This window comes from Antechinus flavipes, chromosome 3 (assembly GCF_016432865.1).
Source record: "Antechinus flavipes isolate AdamAnt ecotype Samford, QLD, Australia chromosome 3, AdamAnt_v2, whole genome shotgun sequence".
In the NCBI taxonomy this organism is placed as follows: domain Eukaryota; kingdom Metazoa; phylum Chordata; class Mammalia; order Dasyuromorphia; family Dasyuridae; genus Antechinus; species Antechinus flavipes.
Genome location: NC_067400.1, coordinates 519,602,667 through 519,625,233, shown reverse-complemented (window position 1 = coordinate 519,625,233; position 22,567 = coordinate 519,602,667). Strand labels below are relative to the sequence as shown.

At 39.5% G+C, this 22,567-nt stretch overlaps 1 protein-coding gene across 2 annotated transcripts in view; it reads left to right on the top strand.

The window, feature by feature from the left end:
* SLCO2B1 (solute carrier organic anion transporter family member 2B1) overlaps window positions 1-22,567 on the top strand; it is an 84,729-nt gene that overhangs the window by 5,428 nt on the left and 56,734 nt on the right. Inside the window, exons 1-4 of one of the 2 annotated variants that reach the window (XM_051987104.1) lie at window positions 5,696-6,032; window positions 15,100-15,224; window positions 16,860-16,997; window positions 19,637-19,799. In XM_051987104.1, coding sequence (XP_051843064.1) covers window positions 5,930-6,032; window positions 15,100-15,224; window positions 16,860-16,997; window positions 19,637-19,799 — 529 coding nt within the window. In that variant the 5' untranslated portion in view covers window positions 5,696-5,929. Of the gene's footprint in view, window positions 1-5,695; window positions 6,033-15,099; window positions 15,225-16,859; window positions 16,998-19,636; window positions 19,800-22,567 lie in introns of those variants that run through there. The other variant, XM_051987105.1, reaches the window with a different exon arrangement.

The window sequence follows — 22,567 nt, the reverse complement described above, 5'->3', positions numbered from 1 at the left end:
AGCCTAGGAAGGAAGACAGGACCCAAATGGTGAAAGATTTTCAATGCTGAACAGAAGAGTTTGTAGGGTGGGGAGAAGGAATTGTGGAAGAGAGATTCTGTAGAGGTAGGAGTGGCAATACTTGGCAAATGTTGGATGTGTGTTCTGATAGAGGCTAAACTGTCCATTCTCAGCAATACCACCCCAGGACATATACCACAAAAAGGTCAAAAGCAGAGGGAAAGGTCCCAGATGCACAGAATTGTTTTTAGTGGTGTTTTAAAAAAAACTACCTGGAAACAAAGTGGGTGCCCATTAATTGGGGAGTGGCTGTTCAAATTGTGGTATTTTAACGTAATGGGATATTAATTCTTGAACTAGAGCAGGGGTTGTGTGAGTAGAGAGAAGAAAGATGGTAGGAGAAGAGGTAGGAGCCACTGAAAATTTTTGATCAGGAGAATGACATGGTCAGATTTGTGTTTTAGAAATTTCAATTTGCTGGTTTGTCACAGAATGGATTTAAGATGGGAAAGGTTTAAAGCAGAGAGACCAATTAGGATACATTTCTATAGTACAGATGAGAAGCGGTGGGGGCCTTAACCAAGAGGGTGGCTGTATGAGAGAGAAGGCAACAGATTCAAGAGATATTATAGAGGCTCAATAAGGCCTATAAAAGGAAGACTATTCCTTAACCTGTTAACAAATGAAATGACAAACTCAATAAACAGATGGAATTCTCCCCAAAGGAGAAAAACATTCAGTGTTTTCATTTATCAGGGCCCTAAGAAGATGCATCTTGTGAGTTTGGGTTTAAATCTAATAAGGATTGAGCATGGATTGAGTCTAATGTGTGAAGTTCTGAGCTTCACACATCAGTTCCCTAGAGTAAGCCCCAAATGAATCCTTAAAAACAAGTAGGTAATCTAGAAGACAAAATAATGTAAAATTCCCCAAAGTTAGAAGGCAGAATTCTTCTCTCTACTCTTCCCTCATTTCTCGTCGGTTGTGTTTTATGGATGGAAAGTGTTAGCATGGGTCAGTCGGGGGTGGCTGAGCCTGGAATGGGGTTCAGAGGAGTAAAAATTCCCTCCTTCCCCAGGGACCTTCCCTGGAAACTACCAAAAATGCGTGATTTCTCTGCAGAGCTCCCCCTCCCAATCTGCCAAGGCCACTTCAGGCCAAGTAGCAACAGCTGGGAACAGCAGGACAGCAGGAAAGCAGGACTTCAATGAGGTCATTGCTCTTCCTGTGAGACCACCCAGTGGGTCCACTAAAAAGAAACTTCCCTGAAGTCCCCAGCCCTGTTTCCTTTTTCCTAACAACTGGTGTAAAAGGGACAGAGTTTCCAGTTCCTCCTCCCCACCGCCCCTGCAGAGACCTTTTGTGTAAGGGAGGGAGTAGATGAGCTTTGGGCTTGTTCCAAACTTTGAGGTTCCTCTTAGTGGAAAGGGATGGGCTTGCATTCAGGAGAATTTTAGCCCTTTCACAGACCTGCTATGTGACTTCATGCAGGTCACTTTCTCTGTCGGGGCAGTTTCCACTTTTGTAAATAATAATAAAGCTATGTTCATGGAACAATAATAAATCTGTAAATAATTTGTAAAAAGGGAAAAAACTTGCCCTATCTGTCACATAAAATTAATATTCAGGAAATGCTTTCTACATTGTAAAACATAGAAATATGAAATGTTAAGCAAAAAAGCAATCCATAAGCATTTAAGCATCTGCTATGTTATAGCTTTATGCTGGGGATATAAAAGCAAAAGTGAAATTCCCTGCTCTCAAAGAACTTGTAATAATGAAAGAAAGAAAGGAAGGAAGGAAAAAAGGAAAGAAAAGAAAGGAAGAGGAAAAAGGAGGAAGGAAAAAAGCATTTAAGCATTTATGAAATGCCTACTGTGTGCCAGGAACTGCGCAAAGCACTTTACAATTTTTATCTCACTTCATCACCACAACTCAGTGAAGTAGGTGCTATTATGGTCTCCATTTTACAATTGAGGAACCTGTTGAGGTTGGAGTCCCCAAAAGTTTGGGGTCACAAACTGGTGTTGTGAGCGGTCTCAAAAGAATCTGCAGACTTGAACCCATCCCAAGTTAAGGGTCAACATTTTATTGTAATTATAACACCAACTGGAGTGGGCTAAATTCCAGAAGAGAATAGCAAGGAATCTAGAGAAAAGAGATAGAGTTGGATTAGAACTTCATGTTACTTATTTGCTAATTTTGTGGCTTACAGGTAGGTTTGAAGCATGGTTTATTTATTATTTTCTCAGGAACTTGGTTATCACTGACTAACAGATTATCTATCTGACAGTCAACAATGTTTGTAGGACTATTCTAAGGCCAAAAGGCTTTGAGATCACTGACAGATTATTAGAACAAGAGCACTCTCCAGTCAGAGAGTGTCAGGATCACTAATCCTAGGCCAAAAGACATTGACAGAATCATTAATATTAGATCTTTTCTAAAATCTAAGGGAAAAAAAATATTACTATAACTGGGCCAGAGGGCTTCTACAATTATTGACAGATTGTTAGAATAAGAGCATTCTTAGGTCAAAGAGCTTCAGGATCACTAATATTGCTTCCCTAAAATCTCGGATAAGAAATAGCATATTTCTCTATAATTATTGATAGACAGGATTGTTAGAACAAGAGCACTCTTAGATTAGAGGGCTTCAAAATCATTGCTGTCTCCCCTAGAAGTTATATTACATCAAAACTAAGATAACTAAAATTAAGTAACTTGCTCAGAATCACGCAACAAAAAGTATCTGAGATAAAATTTAAATTCAGATCTTCCAGACTTTGAGCCCAGGGCTTTGTAGTGCTCTATGGTACGAGCTAGCTGTCCCTGAGTGTGTATAGATACAAATAAAATTAATAATAAAGTAATGGGAAGAAAGCTGAGCATTAGCAAATCAGGACAGCAGGAAAGGGTACCTATAGAAGTTGGTCTAGAGTAAGTCCCAAATGAATCCTTAAAAACAAGTAGGTAATCTAGAAGATAAAATATAGTTGAGTTTTGGAGGAAACAAGCTTTTAAAAGGTGGAGATGAGGTAAAGCAATTCAGACAAAGGGAACAAATAATGCAAAGGCTAGGAGATGGAAGGGTTGTATAGGAGGACTAAATGGCTGGACCAGAGAGCATATGAATAAAGCTTAAAAAGTTGGTGGAGCCAGAGCCTGAAGTGCTTTAAATGCACAACAGAGAAGTTTCTATTTGATTCTATGAGTTATCAGAGAGCCACTGGAATTTAAAGAGTTGAGTGGGTGACAAAGTCAGTTCTTTGATTGAAGAAAATCACTTTGTGTGTGCAAGATGGGTTGGAATGAGCAGAGCCTTGAGGCAGAAAGTCCAACCAGAAAATTTTGGAATAGTACAGGTGAGCAGTGATGAAAGATTTACTCAGATGCCTGGGGGTGAAGAGAAGGAATTGTGGAAGAGAGCTTCTCTGGAGGTATAAATGGCAATACTTGGCAAATGATTGGATGTGTGGTCTGACAGAGGCTAAACTGTCCACTCTCAGCAATACCACCACAGGACATATACCACAAATAGGTCAAAGACAGAGGGAAATGTCCCATATGCACAAAAATATTTTTAGCAGTGTTTTTGTGGTAGTTGGAAAAATAAAACCTACCTGGAAACAAAGTGGGTGCTCATCAATTGGGGAGTGGCTAGACAAATTGTGGTATTTTAATGTAATGAAACATTAATTCTTGAACTAGGGCAGTAGTTGTGTGAGTAGAGAGAAGAAGCTATGAGAGAGATGTGCAAATACAAATGACTAGATGGGCAACTAAATGATTAGATAGAAGAAGAGTGAGTTGTAAAGTTGGGGTGATGAAACTAGATGACTGGGATGATCCTGTTTTGGACTGGTAACGTTTGAGACTTATATTAGAACTATTTCTTTGTCCATTTATCTATCATCTGCAATCTACTTCTCCATTTATCTATCCATCTATTTGATTGGCCAAAAGATGGTCCTAGACCAAACCCACAGAAATCCCAGGATCTATCTTCCCTTTCCATTTTGATTCCATTTTATTTATTTTTGGACTAGGTAAAAAAGGCTATTCTTTGCATTATTTCTTTTCTTTCCTTTTTTTTTGAATGGGTGGTTAAGTAGTCTCAAAGTGATACCTATTAAAGATCCTGATTTTAAAAAGTCCAAGCTCTCCCACTATATCTAGAGCCATCTCAAATCATCATGATCTATATCTGGACACTGGACCCAGATGGTCCCAGAGGAGAGAGTGAGAATGAAGCCCTTCTTCACTTAAATCCAATTCACTGGCATGTCATGTTATCACTTCCATGATGTCATGGTTCTCTTTGAGAACAAAGGACAAACAACATTTATCCATTTGTCATCTATTCTTTTATCTGTCTTTCTATCTATCTATCTATCTAATTTTGAGACAAATTCTCTTGGATATGGGGTTATGGGAATCTGAAATGTCAAAGCTGGAAATTAAAAAATTAAGTAAAACCACAACTGGATAAGATGTTTGTTTAATTCATAAAGTTCTTAATCCATGGTTTGTGGTCAAGTATACTTGAACTGGAACTGGATAAATATCACATTGTTGGTTGCAGGGTGAGATTCCAAAAGTCTATTGGGGTTTCCAGTATATTGGAAGTCATCCCAAAAGAATTTGTAAGGCATCAACCTCCAAATCAAGGAACAAAGATTTTATGGGACTAAATCCTTGAAGAAGTTAATAGAGGTCTACTGAACAAGCAGATCTTTTATAAGGAAAATATAATCTTAGATGTTTGGCATGGTAACTTGGCTTTCTAATTGCATAAGTAAAGATGATGTTTCTAGAGACCACCACCTGGCATGGGACTGTAATCAAAAGTCCACTTGAACTAGAGAACTACTTAAGAAAGAAAGGCTCACTTAAGACTGAGATGATCCCATCTATGCTTTTCCCTGTTTGCCTCAGAGAGTATTATAATCCTATCAGTGCTTCAGGCTTTCTCTGGTAAAACCTGCATTGATGCCCAAAATATCATCAACATCTTTATTTTCAAGAACCTCTGGCTGAAATTTTACATTTCCTTCATTTACAAATTTTTAAGAGAACACAGTCTGAGGTATTCATAGGCTTCTTTAGATTTCCAAAGGTCTCCATGACAAAAAAAAAAGAATAAGATAGAAGGGCAAGCAGGTGGCACAGTGCCAGGCTTGGAGACAGGAGGATTCCTCTTTGTGAGTTCAAGTGTGGCTTCAAACTAGCTCTGTGAAGCTAGGCAAGTCATTTAACCTTGTTTGCCTTAGTTTTCTTATAAAATTGAGCTAAAGAAGGAAATGGCAAATTCCTCCAGTATCCTTGCCAAGATATCCCTAAATGATGTCATGAAGAGCTGGCCGTGATGGAAAACCACTGATCAACAGCCATGAAGTCTAGATTGAAGATTCCTTATAATATTCCTTTCAACTCTGACATTCTCTATTCAAATGTCTTTTCTAGCTCTAACCCTTCTAGGTGTCTATAAAAGAGTTAAGCAGAGGCAGAGCCTGACTTTTGAATATATGCAGGAGGAGTTTAAACTGGTTCTTAGATTTAGCCAATTTAGGTAGCTAATTTAGCATTTAAATTAACTTCTCCCCAAAGTATGAGTTATGAAAGGGGAAATTTCTGACTTAATGACTTAAGTGAGAAGAAGAATTTAATAAAATGAAACATTAGAAATTAATGTTAAGTCACATTTTGGTTCAAAAAATCATCTTCACAGTACAAGACTGGGGAAGTTTCACTAGACAACTGTTCATCTTTATAAAGATTTGGGAATGATTATAAGTGCAGTATAAGTCAGAGGTCTGATGTGACAGCCAAGAAATTTAAATCAATGTTATGTTGGATTACTGTTAGACTTTTAGAATGTCTAGGACTTGATGGGTAATAACTGTCTTCTGCCCTGATCAGATCACACATGAAGTATTATGTTTGGTTCTTGGTGCCACGGTTTAGGAAGCTAGAGAATATCCAAAGAAGGACAACCAGGATTGTAAAGAAACCAGAGACCATACCTTATGGTGAGCTACTGGTGAAAGAAACTTAAAAGTGAAGAAAAAACTTCAGGGGACTCAAAACACCGATCATATGCTTCATAGAATTGATGCATTTGAGGTTCAGCTTCAAATGATGAAATTTAATGTAGGCTCATCAAATGTTAAGATCCAGCACCAAATGTTAGGGTCATTCTCTTTGCCAAAATGGATGTTTATTTAGAAGAGGCTACAGACAAAAAGAAGAGATACAATAGACATTAAGAATAGTAAACATGAAATAGAGTTGGGAGAGCATATAGACACCATGAGGCATGAGAGGTGAGAAGGATGGGGTAAGGAAAAACGGATGAGGGAGGGATGAGGAGAAAGATATGATGCAGAAAGTTTTGGGGCTAATCCAAAAAAGGTTCAGCAAAGATGGTGCGAGCCATGAATAGAGAAAAATTGGAGAAAAAATTTAACCTTGGGGGTTTGATAAATAAGATGGGATTACCCAAGACATTCACTGGGGATGGGACTATAAGGTTGGGTTGATCTCCATCAGTGCCCTTCCCTGCTTATCTCAGGAGTAATCTAATCAGTACTTCAGGTTTTCTCTGCCACCCCCACCTAGTGACCAAGGATCTCATTAGAATGAAACAAAAATGACAAGATTATTTTCATGGAAGAACAGATTTTGGTTAAGAAGTTTACTGGAAAAACAAACAAGAAAAAGGATTTGCTCACACAGGTTCCACTCTTCTTTTTGAAGTTGAAATAATGCTTGCCCCTTTTCAGTTTTGCAAGGCCCTGTTCTTCATTATTTGATGGGGAGCTATTTTCAGTGGTTCAGCAAGCAGACTCATTAATTTTTCCAGGATTGTAATTTGTCAAGGTCCAATGACTTTACTTTATCAATGACAGCTTCTTTTTTATTACCTCCTTGGATTTTAACTCAACGTTTTTTGTCTTCTTTGCAGTCCAAAGAATACTTTTTTTAAAACCATGCAGAAGAATGCTAGATTTGGATTCATGGTGCCTGAGTTCAAATGCTGGTTTTGCCAGTTATTCCCTGTATGACTTTGTTAAATTTTTTTGAACCTCTCTGGCTTTTAGAATGAGGTGGTTGGATTACATGACTTTGAAAGAGCTTTAAATCTATTATGCTGAGCCTTGGAAGTGATGGCAATCTTCATCTATTTGAAGGGTTGTCCCACAGAAGAGAAATTAGGCTTCTTCAGCCTAGTTCTATAGGGCAAAATAAGGAGCCAATAGTAGAAACTGCAAATAGGCCAGCTTTAGTTTGACATGAGAGGAAAATGCCCAGTCATTGGAGCTGTACAAAAGTGTAATGAGCAACCTCAGGAGGTAGTGAGCTCTTCTCACCTGAGGTCTTCAAAGTAGAGCCTAAATGACCATATGTCATTTGTATGTTCGTGGACATCCCTTTTGCGTATGGATTGGACTATATGGCCACTGCAGTCCCTTAAGCTCAGAGATTTTGTGGTCCCAAGCTGTCCTAGAATGGTCTGAAACATTTGGGAAGGTAGGTATTCCTTCTAACTGGGAAGATCAGAAATTCTATAGTATAGGGGGTTTTAAGTTGAGGCTTAGAGAAAAAAGATTAAAATGAGAGGATTAGGATTGAAATTAGAGTAAACTCTAAACTTTTTTTGCAAAAATATGGAAATAGGAGAAGGCAGGAAGATGAATAGTTTCCTTCAGGGAGATGTTTTCATCCATTTAAAATATTGTATAATTTCTCAAAGACAGTCTTACAGTCATGGGTATTGAGTTGGAAGGGACTTTACAGGCCATTTAATCTAACCCCTTTATTTTACGAATGAAGGAACTGAGACCCAGGGAAGTTAGGTAGCTAGCATCTATGGAAGATAGCTTGAAAAGAAGAGATTGGAGGTAAGGAAAAGAGTTGAAGCAAGTAATCTGGGTAAGAGGTGATGAGTCTATATATTAAAGTAATATTAATGGGAATGGTAGGGGAAAGGCTGGATATAAATGGTATTGTGGATTTTGCAACTGATTAGATGTTGCCTGTGAAAGAGGGAAGAGTAAAAGATGACTCTGAAATTTCTAGTCTATGGTACTTAGAAAATAATAGCCATTAACAGAAATAGGGAAGTTGGGAGGAGGGGAAGATTTAGTGAGAAGATGATGAATTTGTTTTTGAACATGTGGAGTTTGAGGTGGTTTTGGGACATCCAGATGTCTGGCAGGCAAATTGGAGATGGGGAACTAGAACTCAGGGGAAGGAGAGGGACTGGAAAAGGATTTTGGAGTCATTAGTAGAGAGGAGATAATTAAATCCATGGGAGTGAATGAGATCTTTCTCAAAAGTATTCAATCAGCCTTTGTCAACTCCTCTGAAAAGAGACTAGAGCCTGACCTATAAGGAAAGATGAGATATGTACATTTCTACCCAAAATGCTAGGGGCTTTCCTCTAGTTCTCTTCATATTGCATAGAGAATAATGGCACATGCAGACTGGCTATGAGTTATCTTTTAATCTTGACATCTTACCACTTCTACCCCCCTTTCCTTTCTGGTCATCAGCCATCCCTTACATCCCTTCTCTTATGCAATTCTTAGCTGTTAATGGGCTTAGGCATTTAGGCCCACCATATGGCTACACACACATACACACACAATTGCCTTTTGGTTGACCCTCAATTTCAATTCTTGGGAGGCCTATCTCAGTATTCCATAAATTGAAGTCCTATATTTCATCATAAGATTATTATTTTTTTAAATAACTTTTTATTGATAAAACCCATGCCAGGGTAAGATTATTGTTGTTAAAGAAATATACTTTTGATTCAGGAAGAAGCTTATTAGAAGAGTTATTAGAATTACAGTGTAATTTTCTAACAATAATCATAAAATTCATAGATCAAGAGCTAGAAGAGACTTCAGAGGTGATCTAGTCCAATCCTTTGATTTGATAGTCAAGGAGACCTTTGGAGATTCCATGATTTGCTCAAAGTCATACAGACTGTTAGCATCAGATGTGGGATTTGTACTCAAGTTCTTTGGCTCCAAACCAGTCCTCTTTTCATCGTAATCCAGTGCCTTTAATCTATCTTCTTTTCTTCTTCTTGTCCAATTCTAGGTCCATTTTATTGGTCAAGTTCAGGGTCCAATTTCAAGATATGTTTTGATGGACCAATTTTTGGATTGTCTGAACATTTGTGTATAATAGTTTGACAATAGATAAGTACTATTCTCATTTTATAGATGAGGAAACTAAAGCTTCAGGAGGTTAATTGGATTGCACAAAGTGACAATTTCATAGACAAAACTCCAGATCCAGTATGCTGGCTTATGTGTGTGCATGTGCCATTTCCCCCACTCAAATGTGAGGTGCCTGAATGGCAGAGATTGATCTATCTTTTTCTGTCTTTTTATTAGCTTGACCCAACACAGCCATTGCATAGAGTAGGTACTCGATAAATATTTATAGATAAAAATTAACCCACGCTGAGATTAGTGGTTCGTGGAAACTGGCTATCATGTTGGCCAGCCTGAGAGGAAGACTTGAGGATAGTCAAAAGCAGAAACTAAAGGTCCTGGATACAAAGGAGGTCAGTCCCTTGAGTACTCAAGGATGGCAAAGATACGGAATTTAGATGACAGAGTATCCAGGACCTCAGGGAACTTACAATTGGGCAGAGGAGGAGGCATAAACACAGATGACTAATATTATATATCACAGGATGAGTACATTAAAGAGATGTGAATAAAGTGTTTCTGAGGGCGGAGGGGGAAAGTTGTTGCTGACTAGGGGGATATAATGGAAGGCTTCTCAAAATTTTCTCAAGTGGATCTTCAGCAAAGAAGGGGAATTGAAATGATGAAGAAAAAGAGGGAGGATCTTAATGGCACAAGGAACTGAATAAGCAAATGCAGGGTGACAGTGCAGAGATTAGAGCATTGTCCAGTTCAGTCACAGAGTAAAGTATGTGGAGGGTCTCATATCAGATGGGATTGAAAAGATAAAATGGTACCAACTGTGGAGGGACTTCATTGTCAGACAAAAGAGTCTGAACTTTATTTAATGACCTCAATTGCTTTGCAAGGAAAAAAAATGACCAAAAGTCTAGGAGGTGATAATAAAAACTTGTATGATGAAGGAGAGAAAGGAGGAAGCTGATGCAAGGGATGTTGCTCAGTTGGAATGAATGGATAGTCCTAATGTGAAGAGACCAGTGTCTGGTTTTACAGATGAGGAAACCAGGGCTCAGTAGGGAAGGAAAGGGAAGTGCCTTGTCCCAGATCACATTGGCTTTTAGGTTCATGAGCTTTATTTAGACCTAGAAAGGATCTGAAAGGCCATCTAGTCTAATATTTGTTGTAATTCAATCATTCAATTCTGCCTGACTCTTTGTGACTTTCTGAACCATAGCACCCCAATACTATTTGTCCATTTTTTGGGGGGAAGGGGCAAAAATACTGAAGTAGCTTGATCACCTTCTCCAACTCATTTTATAGATAAGGAAATTGAGACAAACAAAGTTAAAGTGATTTGTCCAGGGTCACACAGCCAGTGCCTTGAGGCCAGATTTCAGGTCCTCCTGACTCTAGGCCCAGTACTTTAACCACTGAACCACCTAACTGCCTTGTAAGCATTCTGTCCATGGTGCTAGAATTTAAACACAGATCTCGCTTTTCTTCCCATCTCCATTAGAGCACATCCTTTCCTTAGTTCCTGATGATTGGCTTATGGTCTAGGTCCAGGAACCCCAAGCTCTGAGTCCTATGAATTTCATGGATTTGCCTCCTACTTCTGCCCTCATATCCTGTGTCAGACTGATCTAAGACAATGGGTGGGCATGTACTGCCAGCTCAAAACCAGTTTGATTGTGTTTTAAGGATTATAATAATGAGAACTGTCATGACATAATAGGTAGAGCACCAGCTTTAAAGTCAGGAAGCCCTGTGTCCAAATGCTGCCTCCCATTCACTGGTTGAGTGGTCATGAGAAAATCATATAACCTCAGATAACCCTCTGAGGATTGAAAGTGGGAGATAAGTTGATCTGCATTGGTGGAAGGCACTTTCACACTCAAAGTTTCCAACATGGATACAATCACCTGTCTTGATAATAATAATAAATAGAAAGATCTTGTTTTGAGTGTGCTTTCAGGGAAAGAAAAGAAGGGAAAAAAGAAAGGAAGGGAGGAAGGAAGAAAAGAGGGGAAGGAGAAAAAGAAAAGAAATAAAAAAGAAAGGAAGGGAGAGAGGGAAAGAAAGAAAGGAAAGGAACAGAGGGAGGGAAAGAAAAAGAAAAGAAAGGAGGGAAAAAGAAGGAAAGAATAAAAATGAAAAAAAGAAAAAAGGAGAAAAAAAGAAAAAGAAAGAAGAAAGGAAGGAAGGAAGAAAAGAGAGAAGAAATAAATATAAATTAAGAGCCTATTATGTGCCAGTCACTGTGTTAAGTACTTTACAAATATCTCTTTTGATCTTTACTCTCCTCTGTGAGGTAGGTATTATTATTATATCTCTATTTACTATTGAGGAAACAGAGGCAGAGAAATGTTACACAGCTAATAAGTGGCAAATGCAGGATCCAGATGAGAGAGGCCCAAGAACAACAGAGATTCAGCTATTTCCCCATGATCATTCAGCTGCAGTAGCAAAATCAGGATTCTGAGCCAGGTCCTCTGATTCTAAAATCAATACTTTACATATGCAGCACTTTGTGTCTCTGGGGCCCTGTACATGACAGATACTTAATAAATGTGCAGAATTGAATTGGGGGTGGGCAGAAGTGCTCCAGGAGCCTGAACTCCCAATTCAAGTTTGCCCAAGTGTCAAAGCAGAAAACCAAACATTATGGAGGATTCAGGACCCAAACTTCTGATGTATCTTTCATTTTAAAAAATTATATACTTAACCTTCCACAAATGTAAAAAATCCAGTATATAAAGGACAAAAGAAAGAGGCTTGCTTATGAAATGGCCAATCTGTCTCATTTACTATTTCTAGCTGATCTTTCAAATAAGATTTTCTAAAACTCCCTCTTTTGCCGGCCGTATTCCACTCAAGCCAGCTTCCAGCCTTTCTAAAATGGACATTCCATCTCCCTGTTGTTCTTGGGCCTCTCTCATCTGTAAAATGGTGGGGGGGAGGTTAGGGCTAAACAGCCTCTAAAAGCCCTTCTGAATCAATCTGTGATGAAAAACACAAGGAGCGAAGAAGAAGAAAAGAGAGAAAGAGAGAGAGAGAGAGAGAGAGAGAGAGAAAGAAGCATGAATGGATGAATGAATAAATAATAGAAATATGGATACATGGATGGATAGATAGATGGAAAAATATATGGATGTATAGATGAATAGAAAGATAGATAAATGGATGGATGATGGATGATAGACGGATGAAAAGATAGGCAGATAAAGAAATAGATGAATAGATGCATGGAGAAATAGATGATAGATGGATGGCTGGATAGATGAATGGAAAGATAGATGGGTAGTTAGATGGATAGATAGATAAGTGAATGGATAGATGGATGGATGGATGATAGATGGAGAGAAGGACAGATAAATGGATAGAAAAGTGGGCAAGTAAAAGTAGAAAGAGAAAGCTAGACAGATGAATTGAGAGATAGGCAAATAGATAAATAGATGGGGTGATGTATAGATGGATACATAGATGGGTGGATGGATAGACAGATGATAAAGGGGAGATAGGCAGATAGATAGAAAGATATATGGAGAAATGGAGAAATAGGTATATAGTTGATAGATAAATAGATGAAGAGCTATATAGAGAAATGGAGATTATAGATAGATGGAGAAATAAAAAGTTAAAGATATATGCATATGAATATTTACATGCCTATATATACACAATAACTATATGTGTTACGTACGTACACATCTATATGAGTGTATATACATATATGTCTATATGTGTGTGTGTGTATGTACCAGTACATTTCCTTGGTGCTGGTCTCATTATGCTTGCCAAAAAAATTTTTTATGGAAAACTCACACAGGGAAAGGCCCTCACAAGATGGTCAGAAAAAGAGATACAAGAACACTCTCAAAGTCTCTCAAGAACTTTAGAATCGATTGTATGACATGGGAGACTGGCACAAAATTGCCCAGCATGGCATGCCCTCATCAGAGAAGGAGCACAGCACCATGGGCAAAGCAGAACTGAATTAACCCAAAAAATTGTGAGCTGCACAAAATTAGAGAAGCTACCTCAAGTGTTCATAGGGTCTGTTTGTGTCTGACCTGGGCAGGGCATTCTGAGTTCATATATGACTCCTGAGCTAGGACTTTAAAGGATAGTAGTGGACAGAAAGATGAACCTGTGAGTCAGTAGACCTGAGTGCAAATTCCAGCTATGCTGCTAGTTAGCTGTGTGATCTTAGGAAGTTAACTGTTCTTCTCTGGGCCTTAAATTCTTCCCCTCTCCCATAAAATGGTAGTAATAATATTTGACCTTATTTGAAGGATTGATAAAGTGCTCCTGATCAGTGGATATAAGCATTCAAAAGGAGAACCTAATCATTTTATCATCAAATTGCGAGATGGGGGAAATAAAGAATTGAATCAGAGTTAATAATTTATTAAGCACCTATTGTGTGTCAGGTACTGTGGATGCAAAAAAAAGTTATAAGATAATTCTTGCTCGTAAGGAGCTCACAATCTAATGGATGAAACTACATGGCAAAGAAAGTGAAAGCAGAGGATGGAGAGAGGGACTCTCCAGGTTCAGGTGCATGCCATCCTGCTGCTGGGGTGGGAGATGATATGAGGAGGTGGGGGCTTCTGAATTGATTTCATCTTGCAGAAGGATGATTTTCTGGAGATGATGAAGTCTAGGAAAGTAGCCAGGTGGGAAATGATGAGAATTCCCTGGGTACCAACTGGAAAAAGAGGAGGAAGGAGCTCCCAGGGAACCACCTGCCATGCTCTCCAACCAGATGGAGGGAGGGACACATCGAAGGGCAGGGGGTGATGAGGAAAGGAGGGTTTCCCAGTTGATTTCATTTTGCAAAAAGGGATGCTTCAATAGAAAGCTACAAGATTTAAAATAGAGCTGGAAAGAACTTAAAAGCTGATCAAACACAGTCTCTTCATTTTACAAAGAATGAAGTAAGATTCTTTGGACTACTATGGGTACAGTGCACAGAGTGTCAGTTCTGGAATCAGGAAGATTCATCTTCCTGAGTTCAAATCCAGCTTTAGACACTTATTAACTGTGGGACCCTGGCAAGTCCTTTTTGCCTCACTTTCCTCATCTGTAAAATGAACTGGAAAAGGAAATGGCAACTCTCTCCAATATTTCTGCCAAGAAAACCCCAATTGGAGTCATAAAGAATCAGACAGGACTGAATAACAAAGCAATTAGGCCCAGAGAAGTTAAATAATTGTCCCAATCACACAATGATTTAGCCAAAAATAAGAAATCAGACCAAAGGCTTATGGCTTTAAGTCCCAGTATCTCCGTCTTTGGATTCTTGGAAGTCAGATATTCAGCAGTTTCTTGGTTTAGTCTTAAGGCTCATAGTTTTAGTCTTAAGCTGCCATAGAATTTCCAATGAAGAGACCAAACCCCAAACAATTTTTGTTGGAGCTATTGAGAGGGTCAGATAAGGTGATTTGTGCCCTCTCACTAGCCCTCTTCCTGTTATACTACATGCCTCTATCACAGGGGTCCTCAAATTTTTAACTAGGGGGCCAGTTCACTGTCCCTCAGACTGTTGGAGGCCGGACTATAATAAAAACAAAAACTTTGTTTTGTGGACCTTTAAATAAAGAAACTTCATAGTCCTGGGTGAGGGGGATAAACGTCCTCAGCTGCCACATCTGGCCCGTGGGCCATAGTTTGAGGACCCCTGCTCTATGAGATGCTTATTGAGTGATTGAAGAGAAGAAAAGGCAGAAAATACTAAGAGTGCCTTAGTGGTCAACTAAAAGTGGCCAGTTCTGGGGAAGGAAGAAATGATAGAAGAGAGAAGAGTGGCCAGATCTCACTTGTATGCTAATTAACTGGGAGGTTTCCAGGAGAGGAACCTGACCTCCTGAAGACTCCATTGACTGATCTCTTTCTACTCATGATGAGACATGTCTTTTTACAGGACCAGCCTGGCAGAGGACTGAAATGTCAGATTCAGAGACTGAGGTCGAGATGAGCACTAAGCCTACATCTAAAAACCAAGATGAGCCATTTCAGAAGAATTCCAATCTATTTCACAACATCAAGGTACTAAATCTGTCACTGGGGACCTTGGGAGAAGGACTGATAGTGTTGGAGAGAGGCTGCTCCTGGAGAAGAAAGATTTAGAGAAATCCTCTCCCTCAATTCAACAAATGTTTATAAGGAGAAATAAGATCTAGGTGTATAATCCTGGGGACAGAGAAATTTAGAGAAAGGTCTGACTTGTGACTTAGCTAACAGGACCCTCAGAGGAAGAACTTAAGGAGTCCCCAGTCACAGAGGGGAAGAGAGATCATATACAAATGGGAACAATAAAAATCTATAAATACAAAGGAATCAACTGTTGATTCTCTATCCTAAAGAAGCAATTTGGGCCAATAACTGTTATCTCTAAAATTATTTTTATTTGACCATGAGTCAAATGAGAAATAATTTTGTTCTCGCTTTCTTTCTTAGTTCTCTATTTCTCTGCATGTCTCTATCTCTGTGTGTCTGTTTTATTGTTTCTCTGGTTTTCTCTATCAGTCTCTGTCTGTCTGTCTGTCTCTCTCTCTCTGTCTCTCTATCTCTGTCTCTGTCTCCTTCCCTGCCTCTGTATTTCTGTCTCTCTTTCTTTGTCTCTATTTGTCTGTCTCTGTCTCATAATCTCATAGCTCTGGTTGAAAAAGGGAAGGGTCCAACGAGGATGGGGCGGGAGTTGGGGTAGGGGTTAGGGTGATGGTAAAATGACTTGGAATTTGTCCTGAACTATGAATAAATTAGAATTTAACTCAAACCATTAAATAGAAGAGGCTCAGGATAGAAGGAACTCCCAGATGTCCAGCTCCCATGCTTTCCACCTAGAAGAAAGGAGAAGGCCATGCCTAGGGGTAAGGGGATAGGAGGAGGGAAAAGGGAGAAAAGGATAGGGATGGTTGTTCTGGGTCCATCCTGGAAGACTGCCTATAACTGAGACACAAGAGACAGAACATGGACAGTAGAACAAGGAAAGACATCCCCAATGCAGCTCTGGGGTAGAGGTTTGAAGGCCATAAAGGGCTCCCATAGCCCCATCCATCCAACCCCATTCCCTCTTTCGGGAGATCCTTTCCCTTTTCAACCACAGCAATGCACCAAGTTAGTTCAATTCTGACTTTGAGGTAGGCCTCAACTTCTGGCAAGGTGGAGGGTGAGGTACGTGGAATCTGGGAAGTAAAGGACAGTTCTCAAACCATAGACTTCAGTTGCCAGAAACAGATTTTTGGCTGCAGAAGTTATCCAAGGGACTCCCTTGGGAGCTTTGTCTCTTTCCTCTTCTCTCTCCATCTCTGGGGGTCCTGCTTCAGAAGCTTAAGATAATGACTTTTCTCTTCCCCCTCTCCCCACACCCTCTGTGTCTGATAAATCATTTCTCCTCTCCTTCTCTTTTCTCCCTCCCTTTTTTCTATCTTTTCCTCTCTCCTTTTTTTTTTTTTTTTTTTTTGGTTTTCTCCCTCTTCTGTCTAACCTCCCATTCTCCCTCTTTCTTGTCTATTCCATCTCCTCTGTTTTTCTCTCCTTCTCTTCCTCTCATTTGTCCTTCCCTCCCTCTGTTCCTCTTTTCTATATCTCCATCCCCTGCTCTGTCTCTCCCTTCTTCCTTCCCTTTTCTTTCCCCCCTCCATCATCTCTCTCCTCCCTTCCCCTTTTTTGTCTCTGCAGTTCTTTGTATTCTGCCAAAGCATGCTGCAGCTGACCCAACTCATGATCTCGGGCTCCCTGAAGAGCTCCATCTCCACCATAGAGAAACGCTTTGGCCTGACCAGTCAGACCTCAGGGCTCCTGGTGGCCTTCAATGAGGTATGTCCAACCCCTCAGCCATGCTGAGCTCCAGGCTGTCCCAGAATACTGGGGAAGCAAGGAAAGAGCTCTTCTTTCTCTCCTTACTTTTCTTATCCCAGCTTTTTATGCATGGGACTCCTCAACCTCAGTTATGGTTGGTCTCTTCAGTGATATTCCCATAGTTCCCTGTGTCCAGGCCTTCAGGGATTCACTCTATGTCTTCAAAAGTAACAGCTGACTTCAAGAGGCAACACCAGGTAATGCAGGGGTGGGGAACTTTTTTTCTGCCAAGGATCATTTGAATATTTATAACATCATTTGTGAACCGTAGAAAATTATCAACTTATAGAATTCAAGCAGTGAGAGATTGTTTACCTAGCTTTCAGCTCATCATCACCTGCAGTTGCCTTAGCAAACGATTTTATGAGCTTTACAGGGCCCACAGACTGGACATTCCCCATCCCTGATGTAGTGAGAAGATTACAACTGGACTTCAACTTTCACTAACACTCTTTGACCATCAACTTCCCTTCTAGAAATAAAGTTTTAGACCAAATCTCCATTCTATGTTCTAAATGTTCCTTTTAGTTCTAACATTCTGTATTCTAAGGTCTCTCCCAGTTCCAGTATTCTCTCTTAAAAGGTCAATTCAGGTATAACATTTTATTTTATTATTTTATTTTATATATCATTATTTTATGTTATATATATTTACTCCCTCATAGAGTTTGAGATCTATGTTCTAAAATGCCTTTCCTTCCCCCTCAAATATTCTATAATCTATCTGTTTTCATTCTATATTTTATGTGTCTTAAGGTCCTTTCCAGCTCTGAGATTCTGTTGGTATGTGAACAATTAGGAAACTCCTACTCTGGATTTGTTTTGTGAAGACTAAACTGTCTGGACAAACTCCTTCAGGGAGAATTGAGGTTGTCTTTCATCCTTACCACTCTCATCCCCTTGGTTCTGACTTCTGGATCTTGAATGGAAAGTGGAGATTATTCAGTTGCTGTGCAACTTTAGGCAAGAGACATCCTTTTTGAGCTTGTTTCCTCCTCTATAAAATGAAAGTGTTAGAACAGGGTAGCTGAAAGGGACTCCTAGTAAACTCACATAGGAGAAAATAGAAGCTTCTAAAGGAGAAATCAGTCACTGCAGCTCATGGAGTAAGTTGAAGCAGCCCTAGACTCATGAACATGCTAGGTTAAGAAAGGACTTCATTTAGTCCAATCTTTTCCTCCCATAAAGGAGATTAATAAAGCCATAGAAGTCTCACGATCATATAGCAAGGTGGTCAAAGATAAGTTATATCCAAGTTCTCATGACTCCTAGGCCAGGACTCTTACGTCCCTTCCAGCTTTTGAATTCTGTGATTCTACCCAGGATCCCCTTATATCTATAGCAATGGTAGATCCCCCTCCATGCCCTGGCTTGATGAGGGTCTGGAGTTTGGAGCTTGTGTTTTTATTCTTTTTTTGAGGACTGCTTGGTGGGCATGAGGACAGTTAGATAGCCCAGTGGATACAAAACCAGGCCTGGAATCAGGAAGATTCATCTCCCTGAGATCAAATGTAGCCTTGGGCACTTATAAGCTATGTGATGCTGGGACAAGTTCCTTAACTCTTTTTTGCCTCAGTTTCCTTATCTGTAAAAAATGAGCTAGAAAAGGAAATGGCAAACCATTCAGTGTCTTTGCTTTAAAAAAAAAAAACCAAACAACCCAAATCCAAATGGGGTTACAAAAAGTCAGATGCAACTTTGGTGGGCATGAATATGGGAGTGTGAGCTATAGGGAGTGGGGCAAAGTATGGCAAGGAGGCCTCTTGGAACAAGCCAGTCAGAGATAGGGGTATGACCTTAATCTGTAGAGATACGATCTAATGGATGATGTCTATTCTCAGCATCAAGTTAGTTTGTGGTCTAGGGGAAAGGGATGCAGAGGCTTTTGGGGCTAGAGCAGAAAAGAATTTTACGACCCTAGACAAGTCACTTCACCCCAATTGCCTCATCAAAAAAAAAAAGAATTTTAGATCTCCTCTAGCCTAGCCTCTGTATTTTACAGAGAAGTATCCTACAACCCAAAGAAGTTCAATCACTTTCCTGAAATCCCTTTTAAAGTTAGTGGTAGAGCAAGGAATTGAAGCAAGGTCTTCTGACTCCATGCTTAATGCACTTTCCTTCATACTTAGATTCTTAGGAATCAGATAGTAAACAAAAAGTGTCTCGGATTTGTCTTAAATCTTGTAAATTTTAATAATATCAGACCTTCACCACATCCCCATGTTACCAGCTAGGGACCAAAGGCAAGGGAGTATGGGGCTTGTCAGGGCTACAGCTCTCTCTGTGATAGCACAGATACTACATCAATCCATGCTCTTGCTCAAGAACTTTTTAATTCTCTGTCAACTGTTCCATGCCCCCTTCAAAGGCAGCTAGTACAAGGATCATTATCCCAGGTTTATAGAGGAGTAAACTAAGGTTCAGAGGAGTAAAGGGATTTATCCCTGGCCATGCACAGCAGGTAGGTATTGGAGCTAGGATTCAACCTCAGGCTTCTTTCTCCAAGTCCAGGGCTGTCACAGTCCACTATACAGGGGCTCATGGAGAGGAAGTCAACCTGACATCCTCTTACCCTTTCTGACTCTTCTCCCTTTCAGGTGGGGAACACGGCCCTCATAGTATTCGTGAGCTACTTTGGATGCCGGGTCCACCGGCCCCGACTGATCGGCTTGGGAGCTGTGGTTGTTGCGATGGCAGGACTCCTCATGAGCCTTCCCCACTTCATCTCGGATCCTTATTACTATGACCACGTTAGTCTTGGTGAGGGAGCCATACTGTTGGGACCCTGTGGGGAGATCTCACCTCAATTGAAGAATAAATTTCTTATGAGAAATAGTGAGAGAAAAGCCTGGGTAAAATGGAGAAATATTAAATTGTAGTGAGCCTTGAATGCCAAACTAATGAATTCTCAAGGTAATGGAAGGAGTATTAAATATTCTAGAGCAGGCCAGTAGCAAGGGCAGATTTATCCTTTTGGAAGATTATTTTGGCAAAAGTTTGAAGGATGAATTAGAGAGGGAAGTAAATTGGAGAAAGTACAAACACGTTAGGAGGCAGGTAAGAGGTTATGAGATCCTGAGTTAGAGTGAATTATTAATGTGAATGGAGTGGAAGGGACTGAGATGAGGGATATTTTAGAGGCAGAATCAACAGGATTCTGGGTGAGGAAAGGGAGAGGAAGGAAAAGAAAGAGCCAAAAACAATTTCTTTTATTATTATTATTATTATTAAAGCTTTTTATTGGCAAAGCTTATGCATGAGTAATTTTTCCAACATTGACCCTTGCATAATCTTTTGTTACAAATTTTCCCCTCCTTTCCCCCACCTCCTCCCCTAGCTGGCAGGTAGTCCAATACATGTTAAATATATTGAAATCCATGTTAGATCCAATATATGTATACATATTTATACAATTATCTTGTTGCACAAGAAAAGTCAGATCAAGAAGGAAGAAAAAAAACTGAGAAAGAAAACAAAATGCAAGCAAACAACAACAGAGAGAGTGAGAATGCTATGTTGTGAACCATGCTCAGTTCCCACAATCCTTTCTCTGGATGCAGATGGCTCTCTCCATCACAAATTTATTGGAATTGGCTCGAATCATCTCATGGTTGAAAAGAATCAAGTCCATTATAGTTGATTATCACATAATCTTGTCACTATGTATAATGTTCTCCTGGATATGCTCACTTCACTCAGCATCAGTTCATATAGGTCTTTCCAGGTTTTTCTGAAGTCAGCCTGCTCATCATTTCTTATAGAACAAACATCTTTCATTACATTCATATACCATAACCTATTCAGCCATTCCCCAGTTGAAGGGCATCCACTCAACTTCCAATTCCTTGCCACTACAAAAAGCTGCTACAAACATTTTTGCACATGTGGGTCCTTTTCCCACCTTTAGGATCTCTTTGGGACACAGATCCAGACACTGAAGGATCAAAGGGAATACACAGTTTTATAACCTTTTGGGCACAGTAAGAAGAAGGTTTAAAGGAAAAGAAGAGCAAGTTCCAGGAACTGGTTAAGAATGAGTGTTCATGGGATCATGTAGGTAAAGGGGTACAACAGGCAATTGGCATGTGGAACTGGAGCTATAGTTATTATAGTTATAACTGTAGTTATAGTTATTGTTGCCATTGCCAAACTAAGGATGATCTGTTTGTTCTTGAAGACGGTAAGATGCTACTGGAGTTTATTGAATAGGGGATGTGACAAGGTCAGACCTAGGCTTTAGTAGGATTAGTTTGATAGCTAAGTGGAGGTCCAAGGTTCCGGAAAAGTATAGAACAGTGTCAGTAGTATAACCACCATATTTATCCCTGCACCTTTAGGAAGGGGAAGGATGCAAATGGAAAGGACTTGAGCAAGAGAGATTAACCAAATGAAAGCACAAAATGCCTCAGGGACCTCACACAATGAAAGGACTACTCAAAGGCTATTGGATTTGCTAATTCGGAGCTCTTTGGTGATCTATGATCAGGCTGTTTTTATAGAGTGATGCAGTCCAACAGCAGAATACAGGGGACTGTGAGAAGGGCAGGAAGAAATGGAATCAGCAAATGTAGATGACACTTTCTACAACTTTGCTAGTGAAAGGCAGGAAAAGGAAGTGTTGGTATCTTGGTGGTAGTAGAAAGGGTATTTGAAGTATTGAATTGGTACTGAAATGTTGAAGAAGGATATTTTTAATGCAGTGAAAAATCTTATAGGCAAAGGGAAGGAGAAAGTACAAAGAGAGAGATCAATGATTCATGAGAAAAAGGGAATGATCACCAGGATGTGGTCTTAAAGGAGATAAGATCAAAAATTTAAAGAATTTTTAAAAATTCAAAGCTAGAAGGAACATCTAGTCCAATTTCTTCTGTTATTTTTTTTCCACATGAATAAATTGAGATCCAAAGACAAATGACTTATCCGAAGTCACACAGTAAGAGCTAAGAAATAGCATCTTCAGAACTAATGTTAGTACAGTGGAGGAATGGCACCTCATCCTTTGAGACTGCAGGATAGATACAGAAATGTGTGACGACACATAAAAGTTCTGAGGTATAGGAGAGAGGAGCTGAGGAAGTGTGAATGGTTTGAATCTTCTCAGTAAGGGTCCATTATGTAAATTCATGGATCTCAGCTTCAAATATTATCATTATAGAGAAAATCAAGTCAACAAGCATCTATCAAATGCCTAGTATGTGTTCAATGTCACACAAAGTGCCGGGGATACAAAGAACAGTAAGCACAGATAAATAGATGAGAAAGTGATAAAACGGTAAAAGAATGAATAGTATGAATAAGTAAATTAAATAAATAAATGACCCTTTTCAAGGAGGGATCAGTGATGGAAAAGATTAGTGGCAAACAATTATGTGTACTAAGACATATACAGGTAAAATGAGAGGTAATCTCAGAGGGAAGCTACTAAGATTAAAGAAGACTGAGAAAAACGTTTTGCAAAAAGATTTTAGCTGAGACTTGAAGGAAGCCAGGGAAGCCTAGAAGTAGAGCTGAGGAGGGAGAGTATTCTG